The sequence below is a fragment of the Mastomys coucha genome, unplaced genomic scaffold, assembly GCF_008632895.1.
Source record: "Mastomys coucha isolate ucsf_1 unplaced genomic scaffold, UCSF_Mcou_1 pScaffold5, whole genome shotgun sequence".
Lineage (NCBI taxonomy): Eukaryota > Metazoa > Chordata > Mammalia > Rodentia > Muridae > Mastomys > Mastomys coucha.
In genome coordinates, this window is record NW_022196911.1 from 102325961 (window position 1) to 102338624 (window position 12664).

Consider the following 12664-nt stretch of genomic DNA (forward strand, 5'->3'; position numbering starts at 1 on the left):
TGGCTAGCTCTCCCCTATGGGTATATCACGTAGTAGATACGGCTAGCTCTCTCCTATGGGTATATCACAGGTATGTAACTGCATCTCATATATACGTAAATGTACTTATGAACATTTTTCAAACATGTCTGAAAATGAAAAAATAACATGGCCCCATTTATGTAGTTTGATTTTTATTTTTATTTACTTTGTGCAGGGTCTTTGAGAAAGTATCTTTTTCAATAACTCTGACTATCCTAGAAGTCCTCTGTAGACCAGGCTGGTCTTGAACTTATAGAGATCCACCTGCCTGTGCCTCGAGTGCTGGGATTAACTAGCATTTAATTATCATTATATTTTATAACTTACTATGTCCCTAGTGTCAAAATGCCCTCTAAATCTGTATCTTAAAAAAAAAAACAAAAAACAAAAAAAAACCCCACTTTTTAAAAAAAGAATTACTCATTTATTTTATAGACATAAAATAAGTACATTGCATAGTCATGTCCTCAGACACTCCAGAAGAGGGCATCAGATCTCACTACAGATGGTTGTGAGCCACCATGTGGTTGCTGGGAATTGAACTCAGGATCTCTAGAAGAACAGTCAGTGCTCTTAACTGCTGAGCCATCTCTCTAGCCCCTAAATCTGTATCTTTACACCCAAAGATTAGTGCATCTCTCAGCCTTCTTCAGAAGGTCTGTGCCATGGCTGGTGATCAGTGCAGAAACTCACAACTGGCTGAAATGCAGCTGTGTCTGTCAGTGGTCAGCCATAAATGGCATGTTTGAATCACTCTCCTCCCATCAAGGCTCAAGGACCATGGCAAATGAAGGGATAGAAAGACTAAGAATCAGAGGTGGGAGGACCTAACCAAAGCAGATTTTTCTAGACCCAGCAGGTTCACTGCACCATGAACTCACAGAAACTGTAGGTGCCTGCAGAAGACCCAAAGAAAACCAAGCCAGTCAGCATTGTAGTACGGAGGAGAGAGAGGCTCAAGAGCCTCCACCCCTAACTGACAAGATGATGGCTACTGGGGGAGAGAGTTTTCTTTAACGGTGTGTTGACCATATCCAGTGGCAGGCCCCAGCTAGCCTGGAACTCAGGTAATCTAGGCTGGCCCCAACTCTTTTTGTTTTTTTAAAGATTTATTTATTTTATGTATATGAGTATACTGTCACTGCCTTCAGATGGCATCAGATCCCATTACAGATGGTTGTGAGCCACCATGTGGTTGCTGGGAATTGAACTCAGGACCTCTGGAAGAGCAGTCAGTGCTCTTAACCACTGAGCCATCTCTCCAGCCTCCTGACCCTCTTTTTTTTTTTTTTTTTCTTGGTTTTTCAAGACAGGGTTTCTCTGTGTAGCCCTGGCTGTCCTGGAACTCACTCTGTAGACCAGGCTGGCCTCGAACTCAGAAATCAGCCTCTGGCCCCAACTCTTAATGCTTCTGCCTCTCTTACAGGCATGCACCACCATGCCAGGAAGACTAATGGTTTCTGTTTGTTTGATTTTTGAAAACAGGGTCTCTTTATGTAGCCCTTGCATGGCCTGGAATTCACTATGTCAACTAGGCTGGCCTTGATCTTTTGAACTCAGAGATCTGCCATGCACGCTCCAGCCTGGCTCCTACTAATACTTTTAATCTGCCCTTTTGTTCTTGGGTGTTCTTGGCAAGTGCAAGCTTACCTCATCATTTTATGTTAAGCAACTCCCCTCTCAGTCTGAGCAAGACTTGTCTTTGCTGCTACCTGTACACATCCGATTCTTGCTTCTGACTGGCGTCTCTAATCCAGGGATCTAACATTTACCCATTCTCCAGGAAGAGACATTCAAGATACTTCCAACTTAGTGCAAATGTCATGGATGTCAGCATGCAGGTCCACTGGGCACACAACCGACCTGATAAGCCTGTGTCCCAACTCCTAACCACCTCCACTTACGTGTACAATGTGACATCTTATCTTCATTTGGGATTTCGGATGGCTAGAGATGAGTGTCTGTGATGACTGCTGGGGCCTGCTCTGCGGTCACTTCCCACCCTGACATTCTGTTGTCCTTTCCTTGTTTTGATGATCTTCTTGTTGCTCATGTGTGTTCAGACAAAGCTAACATCTGTTACTCTGGTGTACATTACTTTATTTATAGTGTCATTTATGGAATAAAAATCTTTAAACCTGATATAATCAAACTTATCATTTTCTTGCTCTATGCTTCTTAAATGACTAGAAGTTATTGTCTGTCTCAGATCCGAAAGCTATCCCTCACAGTTGACTTCTACTTAAGTATGCAATTTGGGATTTGTAATATGGCTCAGTGGATAAAGGTACTTACTGCCAAGCCTGACCCACCTCAGTCTGATCCCTGGAACCTACAGAGTAGAAAGTGACTCCAATTCCATTATCTTCCCCAGTAGGAGTTAACTAATAAACAAACTGGTTTTGTCCTAGCCATAGGCCTGCTCTGAAGCACACGGAGTAAAGCAGGGTCAGGGGTGAGGGGCAGTAGTTCACAGCAGATGTTCCTCTCACACAATAAAGATCAGATGACTTCAGCACTGGCTAGCTAATGACTGTCCCCCAAGTGGCGAGCTCAGAATCCAGATCCTTGATTATGAACTCTAGCTTGACTATTAAGGGTTAAGCGGCTTGGAACACACCTGTGCACATAGCCCATGTGATGGATGTAGTCTAAGGCCTTTAGCACCCCCTGCAGGATGTATGCAATCGCCAGTTCACTCATGCCATCCATGAAGTGTGTGCCAATGAGATCCTTTGCAGAGCCTGAAAAGGACGTCAGTAATAACAGGAGAGAGCAACAGCACAGAACCCACCAACAGCTCTGGGAGTCTTCGCACTCACCATACGCCATGAACGATGTGACAACCCACAACTCATTGTCTGCGATGAAGGTGGCTCGATACGGCACTATATTGGGATGGCTGAAGAGTTTAGAGACATGAAGTTCCCCCTGAAAACAATGGCAAAAGCTGAAGTCGCAGTCAAGAATGTGTCTGGTGTTAGTGTAGCAACCTTGTACTTTCTGATGCTCCCCTCAGAATCCTTCCGGGGCAGGAAAGCCCACCATGCTTGAGGAAAGCCACTGTATTTGCCCACTTAGGCCTCGTGGTGGCCCTGCCAGCCACCAACACCCAAGAGCCTTAAAAAACAACCCCTCACCATGCTAGGAAACTGCTGTCAACACACCTCAGAGATGACAAAAATAAAATGCGGCTGAAGACATGGGGCGTGATTCACTTAATTAAATCCCAAAGGCCAAGGTTTAGTCCTCTTTTAGTCAAAAGTATGGCTGGGCAGTGGTGGCGCACACCTTTAATCCCAGCATTTAGGAGGCAGAGGCAGGTAGATTTCTGAGTCCGAGGCCAGCTTGGTCTACAGAGTGAGTTCCAGAACATCCAGGGCCACACAGAGAAACCCTGTCTCAAAAAAAAAAGAACAAAAAAATATTTTCCCACTATGCATCAAAGTGTAAGAATTGACAAAATTAATGGACAAATGACAACTATGGAATACAAGGAGACATTCCCAGCACCTTAACTGGGGGACCCTTCTCTGGAAGCAGGTATATGAGACATTAAAAAAAAAAAAAAAATCAGGGGCTGGAGAAATCAGGGGCTGGAGCAGTCAGCGGTTAAAAGCACTGACTGCTCTTCCAGAGGTCCTGAGTTCAAATCCCAGAACTGTGCATGCACACACACAAATCTTATGTACATGAGTACACCATTGCTCTCTTCAGACACACCACAAGGAGGCATCAGATCCCATTACAGATGTGAGCCACCAAGTGGTTGCTGGGAATTGAACTTTGAACTCAGGACCTCTGGAAGAGCAGCCGGTGCTTTTAACCACTGAGCCATCTCTCCAGCCCAGTAAGTAATTCTAAAAATAACAAAAAGAAGGAGGAGGAGGAGGAAGAAGAAGATGAAGAAGAGGAGGAAGAAGAGGAGGAAGAGGAAGAAGAAAAGGAAAAGAAGAAGAAGGAGGAGGAGGAGGAGGAGGAGGAGTTGTTCAAAGGAACCTCAGACAAGCCAGGTAGCTGTATCTGTTATGCTAGTGCTTAGAGCAGTGGTTCTCAACCTTCCTAATCCTGCAACCCTTCAATATAGTTCCTTATGCTGTGGTGACCCCTAACCATAAAATTATTTCTTTGCTATTCAATAACTGCAATTTTGTTGTTATGAATTATAATACAAATATATGATAAACAAGATATCTGATATGACCCCAAAGGGGCTGAAACCCACAGGTTGAAAAGCACAAGATTAGAAAGCTGGGGCAGGAGAACTGATGAGTTTGAGGCCAGCCTGAGCTACCTGAGTTCTAGACCAGCCTGAATATGAGACCCTATCTCAAAAGAAACTAAAAATAAACAATACAGAAATTTTAGGTTCTGGTACTGGCTCCATCTAGTGATGATGAACAGAGAAAAGTTGGGCAGCATGGTCAGGTGAGCATCACTTGAGGAGAACATTACCGGTAAGGAAGGGCGCTGGATGCTACACAGACTGGTATCACAGGACCATGAGGAGTCACGCCCCCACTCAGTTCCTATACCAGTTTAAAAAGAGGGAGGCTCCTTGCTTGTCAGAGGCACCTGCAGCAAACAGGACGCTAAGGGCCAGAAAATGGCCACTGGTGGCAGAGCAGGTGGCTCTGCTGTGACCAAGACTTCCTGGGACTGAGTCTATCTCTGCTGCTTTTTGCTGTGCTGTGCTTGTGGGCAGGCATGCTACTTAGCCTCTCTGAATAATGCACAACAAACCAAAGAGAAATATTTAAAGAGGGACAGCTGGGCCGAGCAGCACCAGAGCCCCATCAACTGTCAAATACTAAGATTCTTCACTGATGCCTCACGACTTCTCACATGGTCTACATTAGTCTCCTGCAGAGACTCCTAGAGGGATGACCATGTAGCCAGGAACCTCCCTCCACGGCCCACACCCATGCTTCATTACCTGCAAGAATGTCACCATCTCATTGGAACAAGCTTCTAGGTTGATCCTTCGTACTGTCACATACTCTCCCGTTGGTTTGTACCTGGCTAAATTCACTGTCATCAAGTCCTCAAACCCTTTGCCTGAGAGAAAAGAGGAGTGACTTACACAAAACCAGCCACAAAGATATGTCTACTCTAAAGAAAAAGAAACTCCATTTCAGCAGAAAAGTCTAGTTACAAAGTCCACTACTGGTACTTTCATAGTTGATATTTCTAGGTTTGTCCATCAGTCCTTCTCAGCCAATCACTGTAGCAGACTATGGCCTCCTGGAAATGACTTCTTCCCACATTTGGCACAAGAAACCCACAGAAGCCCATTGTTACCATGAACCCTCCCAGATAGCTGAGGGAGCTGTAGTCAGAATGTAATCATCTCCCTGGGAGTTACCTATGACGGTGAGCAGCTCATAACACCCGCCCTCTGGTAGAAAGCTACTCATGATCTCTGGTTTGGAGAAGGATGCTATGGACTCCGAGCTTGCCTCATTGGCCTAAAGAAAAAGAAAAAGAGGTTAACTGAAAAAACAGAGGTGTAGAGTAGGGCAGAGGCAGTCACAGATGCACAAGGAGCCTCGCCTCTACAACACACAGCAATCTTGACGGTGCCAAAGAAGCACCGTTGGCTCTACCTGAAGAGGAATGCAGCATATAGGTGTGCAGTCAGCACTCCTGGCAAAACAAGAGTTGTGAGATCTACAAGGATGACCACCCCAGCCAACTACCAGGCTGCTTGTCCTCTCCAGTGACTGACGGCTAAAGTCTACCAAATTCTTGGCTGGGAAGGGATGTGAGGAGAAAGACACACGAAAGAAGCTAGCGGGTAGAGAAATACAGGGTTCTATGTCTTCTCTTCATTAGGGTCCAATCTTTAAAGGCCCAACGGCAAGATTCGAAAAGGTCAGACTTGCAATCTTGCTCTACAGCACTTCTCAACCTGTGGATCACAACCCTCTTGAGGGTCACATATCAGATATTCACATTATGATTCATAAAGCAGCAAAATTACAGTTATGAAATAGCAATGACATAACTTTATAGTTGGGAGTCACAATATGAAGAACTGTATTACAGGGTGTCAGCCTTAGGAAGGTAAAGAACCATTAATCTAGAAGAACTTTACGGGTAGAACCCCATTCCTTTAGTAAACCAAGAGCCCAGGCTAGTTATTCCTTAAGTTCCCCCAGTAACAGGAGAGTACCTGACTCTCTGAGCTACAGACCCAGAGAGTTGGCTTGCTCAGCACCTGGGTCCCTGCTGGCTCAGGCTGGGGATGAACCTGGACACTAGCCATTGGGATGTGGACCCACAGCTCTTCTTTCCCGGGTTTGCTTTCCCTTTAGGGCCAAATGCATTCCTATGACTTGGGGAGAGGATTTCTATCTTCAAACCTTTTTCCTTCAGGTGTGTCTAACAGCAGTGGAGAAATCTGAGGCCAGCTCCCCGTGTGGTACACCACAGATCTAAGCCTGGCTTCAAGCCAGGGGTGCTGGTGCCCCCCCTGTAATCCCAGTAAACTCAGGAGGAGGAAGCAGAAGGATCAGGAGTTCCAAGCCAGTTTCAGCTACGGGAGACCATGTCTCAAAAAGCCAAACAAAATAAAACAAACCTGGCCTTGATTGAGAATTAAGTGTAAACACACAAAAGTCAGGATTGCCTGTAAAAGCTGAGAGTCTTCTGACAAGGTGGTGCCTGGATAACCATCAAGGCTGTGACTCTGTAGAGAAGCCTCCAAAACCACAGTGCTTGGCATCACTTAAACACCATATACTCTTCAGAGCCTTTTACACTGGATCTGACCCTCCCTCCCCATGCTAGATGAAGAACTACAGCAGATACATCCTTTTTGAGACAAAGTCTTCGTAGACCAGGCTGGCCTTGAACTTACAGATCTGCCTGTCTTTGAATTTCTGAGTGCTGGGCAGAGCATGCACCACTATGAGTACCCCTGTCTCCTAGAACTCACTTTGTACCCCAGGCTTGCCTGGAATACATGACAATCTTCCTGCCTCTGCCTTCTAAGTACTGAGATTACAGGAGTACTCCATCACACTAGCTTTATCATTCAATAACAAAATGAGGGCCCAGGAGGCAAACAATTTGCTAAGTAATTAGAACATGGCTATGTGACACAGATAAGAACCAAGCCCCCGCCAGGGAAAGTGTCCTGCTGATTGATGTTTTGAGTCCATCTGGTTTACAACAATTAATAATGCCTATCTCCACAAAAAAGCAAAATGGGTCTGCCTCCCTTATCACTTAAGAATGAACTAAAAGCTCAGTGGCTTACATCTTGGTCCCAGCCCTGAGGAGGCAGCCTGAGAGAGACACTAAGAGGACTCTACTTGAACAAAATGGATGTCAATTAATAAAGTCAATTCTAATTTAAACCATCCATTATAGTCCAAGACTCGGCCATAATATTCTATTTAGGGTTAGTTCACTGACTTTCACTGTTGTATATTATTCCTTTGAGGAATATGTCTCAAATTATCCACCCCAGGGATGGCAAGATGGCTCAGCAATAAGAGCACTGACTGCTCTTCTGAAGGTCCTGAGTTCAAATCCCAGCAATCACCTGGTGGCACAGGACCACTTGTAATGAGATCTGACGTCCTATGCTGGTGCATCAGAGGACAGCTACAGTGTACTTATTTATAGTAATAAATAAATCATAAAATAAAAATTATCCACCCTAACACTGGTGGGATTGGGCTCTTCTCCAACCATGCTATGACAAGCTGTACTACTTACTATAAACATGCTTGACTAAGCTGGCAACAAGAAGAATGAATCATCGGGTCACAGACCACATGACCAACCAACAATGAGACAATGAGATTGCTTTCCAGAACACCATTCACATCACACTGAGTGCCTACAAGACTTTGTGTGTACCGGGCAGTGGTGGTGTACACCTTTAAGCACTTTGGGAGGCAGAGGCAGGTGGATTTATGAGTCCGAGGCCAGCCTGGTCTACAGAGTGAGTTCCAGGACAGCCAGGGCTACACACAGAGAAACCCTGTCTCAGAAAAAACAAAAAACAAACAAACAAACAACCCCCCGACTTTGTGTGTGTCTCACTTTTACTACTGTGTGAGGTGTGCATGCGTAGGAGTGTAGGCATACCTGCTCTGGGGGACAGGGATCATCTATGTGGAGTCAGTTCTCTCCTACCTTCAACCAGGAGAACTGAGAACTGAAGTCAGGTCATGGGGTTTGCACAGCAGTGCCTTACCTACCAAGCCCGGTTGCCAGTCCACTAGAATATTCTTGCTCTTAATAACATCAGCGTTTGGGTCACAGAAAGCCCATGGGCTGCTGTCAGATCTAGCTACCTCACTGACTTCATCTCCCTGACCAGTCTCTCTCCCCACACAAAGCATGTCTTCAACCTTAGTGAACCTGTCAATCATCTCATCAAAAAAAAATTCCCCCCTTAGGATTTACTTATTTTTATTTTGTGTCCTGGTTAGTTTTCTGTCCATCTTGACACAAGTTCCAGTCATCTGGGAAGAGTGACTCCCAGGTGAGACAGATGGCTCCGTCAGGTTGACTGTAGGCAAGTCTAGGGCACTTTCTTGAGTAATGACTGCAATGGGAGTACCAAGCCCAGGTACTGAGCAGGCTGAACAAGCCAGTTACCACTGCTCTCTCGGTCCCTGCATCTGGGGTCCTGCCCTGACTTCCCTCAGTGAAACTGTAAGCAATAAGATGAAATAAGTGCCACATTTTCTCCCTAAATTGCTTTTGGTCATGGTGTTTATCATAGCAATAGAAAGCAAACTAAAACAATGTGTAGGGAGTGTTTTGTCTGCATATATGTAAGTGCACTAAGTGTGTGAAATGTCTGTAAGGGCCAGAACAGGGAGCCATATTCCCAGGAATTGAAGTTTTGAGTCATCACATAGGTGCTGGGAATTGAACCTGGGCCCTCCATAAGCTGCAAGTGCTTTTAACCTTTGAGCAATCCTCTGGGTTCTTCAATTGGAGCACTCATACTTGGCTACAACTTCTGTCCCCATTGATTTTTGTTGCTGTTGGTTTTTGTTTTGTTTTGAAACAATGTCATACAGCCCAGGCTAGCCTCAAACTCACTATGTAGCTGAAGCTGCCCCCTTTGGTTATAACACACACACACACACACACACACACACACACACACACACACACACACACTTTTTCATGGTCATCTTATCATTTAGGTCTCAGTATAATTTCTCCAGAGACGACCCTGCCCAGCAAGGCTGAGCTGGCTCCTATCACTTTACTATGTTACACTGCTTTATGTTCTTCACACAAGTCACTGCTAAAGTTGAGCAATCTACTTCCTGTCAAGACCACTACAACATGGGAGGGTCCTTGTCTGCCGTGGTCACTGCTGTATTACCTGTAGTAATAAAACAATACTGGACAAACCTAAAACATCCGTAAATCCTAAAAGCAAAGTAGGAACTTGGGATGTTGCCTGCCTACAATCTTCCCTGGAGAATCCGAGAGTATGGTGAATGCCAATCCCTCTAGAAAGAGAGCTCAGAGTGATGGGGACACTAGTCCTGAAGCACCTTCCCAGAGCCTGACACCTTCCAGCAAGAAAGCACTGCTTAGTTTTTGTTTTGCTTTGGAATGGAGCCTCATGAGCGGTAACTGCTTTGTGTTTAAAGCTCTCTCTGGATTTCCAAACTTCTTAAACTCCCTCTAGTTTGAAAAAAAAAAAAAACAGGTAAGGAAGAACAATTGAGTCCTCAGAGTAAATTATTTACTTATGCACTTTTAAAATTTTATATATTTTAAACAACTCTCTTTGGAAAGGTCCTTTATTACCTGTGTCCCACTTCTTGTTGGGGAGGCATATAAGACACACTACCCACTGGGCTCCAGCTATGACATTTCTTATAAAGTACAAGCGGGGAAAGGCTCAATGAATTTCTTAGGAACATTGCAAAATTCTTCCAATCTAGTTGTACAGAAAACAACCAGAAAGTGTAACCTTTAGCAACCACTTTTTTTGGAACTGAAAAATGTGGGACTGCAGATGAGCTGGCATAGAGGCGGCCTCAGACTCTCCCCGGCCTTCCTTCTCACCACAAATATTCCCAAAGCAAGCCTCCCCTCTGGCTAGTCTACAGTCAGAGCCAGGACACTGGGACAGGGAAAGGTTTTGTAAACAGCACGGAAATATTTTAGTGTCCTTTGGGTAACTTTAGTCACGTCAGAAGTTGCTAATGACACTTCCCCTTTAGTTTACCTGCACAGCTTCATTTCTAAACAGAGACTTGAAATAAACTGTGCTTCTGAACTGGTTCCCATAGACCGATTTAAAATGCAGAAGGATTTCTGAAATGTCTGGTCTGCTACTGACATAAGAGATGGGGTGTCCTGATAAGTTTTCTGTCAATTTGACCCACCTGGAGTTATCTGGAAGAACTTAAACTGAGGAAATGCCTCCATTAGACTGCCGGCAGACATGTCTGTAGAGCGTTTTCCTGATTAGTGAGTGATGTGGGAGAGAGCCCAGCCCACTGTGACGGTGCCACCCATGGGTCATCGGTGCTCTAACAAGAGGCCTGAGGAAGCCTATAAGCAGCATTCATCCATGGCATCAGCTTCAGTGCCTGCCTCCAGGCTCCTACCGTCTAAGTTTCTGCCTTGACTCCCTCAGTGGACTCTTGTGACTCAGGATAGGAAGCTAAATAAGCCCTTTCCTCCCCAAGCTGCTCTCAGTCATGGTGTTTACCACAGCAATAGAAAGCAAACTAAGAAAGTGGTATCAGGGTCTAGGGACTGCTGTGACAGACAGAACCATGTTTTGGGGGGAGACTGTGAAGGACTTTGGAGTCTAGGCTGGAAATGCTGTCGGGTGTTGTGGGAACTTGGAAGATAATGCTGAGAGCAGAACAGCTGATGGAGGTCTAGCTTGTGAAGTCTCAGGAAGAAGCAGAGACTTCTGGGGCTGTTCCTGTGATATTTTAAACTAAGCATTTTTGGTTTTGTCAGCTAGGGCTGAAGAATCAGCTATGATTACAGTAAGCCCAGAGTCACTGAATTAAACCCTGTGCTTTACCAGAGCAGGGTCAGCTCATTAAACCTGTCCAGATTTCTAAAGTCAATGTTCAGAGCAAAGGAATGAATGTTTAGCTCATTCTCCTTAAACACAGCACAGCATAGTTATACCAGTGTAATCTGGAATTTCAAATTGCTCAAGAAAAGACTAATTCTGTTCGTTTCTTCTTTAGGTCTCTGTAACATTAAAAGCATTTAATTTTTTGACACATTTTAAAAACATTTTTTTAAAAAAAAGCCATTGATACCTAGAAATGACCATAAAACAGTTGCACCATTTAAAATAAAATCCAAAAAAGCATACAAAGACAATATAATATTTATGAAACACTACCAAATGAACGCATTCAACTGGCTACAGATTTCACCAAGGACAGTTTTTGCTAGAGCATCAGCAGCTAAGAACATATGAAAATTATGTAATTAGCATTTTTTTTATTTCTTCCTCTTTTTTTTTGTTTCCTGAATGAAAATTCAGGAAATTTTTGTTTCCTGAATGGGTCTGACAGCAGACAGGTGCTCCTGACAGGGTAAGCTCAGTCAAGACTAATCTGAGCATCATTATCCCCGACTCGGCCTTGAGCTGCCTGCAAGCCAACTCACAGAAAGGGGTCTGCCAAGTGTTCTTATCTTATGCCTCCCAGTGCCATCCTCCTTCCCTACCTCTCAGGGTCTCAATGTTTAACAACCCCAGTTGGCTTCAAACTGGTAATCCTCCTGCCTCAGCCTCCTGAGTGCTGGGACCACAGGCGTGTGCCACTAGACCCAGACACTGTGTGCTCATCCTCCCTCCCTCCTCCCCTCCTCCCCCCTCTAGCCAATGACTCATGTTTTCCAAAATAGCTGTGCACATATGGTGTTATTTACTTAGGGAAAATAAAGCACAAGTGGAGGGAAGACAGCAAGAATCTTGCAGCTTGTGCCAGTTTAAAAAAAAAAAAAATCCCTGTTTTGTATGGGTTTGGGGAGAGGAAGAAAGGTTGAGTTTAACATTTTTTGTTTTTTTCAATTGTGTGTGTACATGAGCAGGAGTGTATATGTGTGTGAAGGTCAGAGATAACTCTGTGGGGCCAGTCCTCTCTTCCCACCTTTAAATGGGAACCAGGGATCACTCAGGCTGACTCCTCAGTCTGGTGCCCAGGCTTCCACAACCTATGCCTTTCCTAGCTGAGCCATCTTGTGGTCCTCAGGTTTGTCATTTTAAGGCAGGTAGCTCACGCTGGCTTTGAACTTGCCATTCTCTCACCTGAACCTCACAAGTGATGGGACTGTAACCATGTGCCATCAGGCCTGGCTGTGGCTGTTGTCTTCTGTCCTGCGTGGAGGGTGGCTCTCAGGGCCTTATGCATGCCTATCACTAGCTCCTGAGCTGCCACCTCACCTCAGTTTTGAGAGGTAGGCTGAGGTGGGGTATACCTAGCCTCTTTTGTACTTTTGAATTTTGGTTTTGTTTTTACAGTAGGAGACCTGAGGTCCTGCCTAATGAGCCAGAGAGAGATCTGTGTTTTCTGCAGGGACTGAAACTTGTTGCTGATAGTCTACCGATGAGGAAGTGCCACTGAGACTGAAATTTCAAACTGATGAACTTAAAGTGCAAGGGGGGGGG

General features: G+C 44.9%; 1 protein-coding gene across 9 annotated transcripts in view; it reads right to left on the reverse strand.

Moving 5' to 3' along the window:
- Positions 1-12664, reverse strand: part of Strada (STE20 related adaptor alpha) — a 34278-nt gene that overhangs the window by 6995 nt on the left and 14619 nt on the right. For all 9 annotated transcript variants that reach the window (XM_031350620.1, XM_031350616.1, XM_031350617.1 and 6 more), the window contains 4 exons: positions 5387-5489; positions 4958-5079; positions 2844-2952; positions 2642-2765 (listed from right to left, as the gene is read on the reverse strand). In XM_031350620.1, the coding sequence (XP_031206480.1) occupies positions 2642-2765; positions 2844-2952; positions 4958-5079; positions 5387-5489 (458 nt within the window). The remainder of the gene's footprint in view (positions 1-2641; positions 2766-2843; positions 2953-4957; positions 5080-5386; positions 5490-12664) is intronic.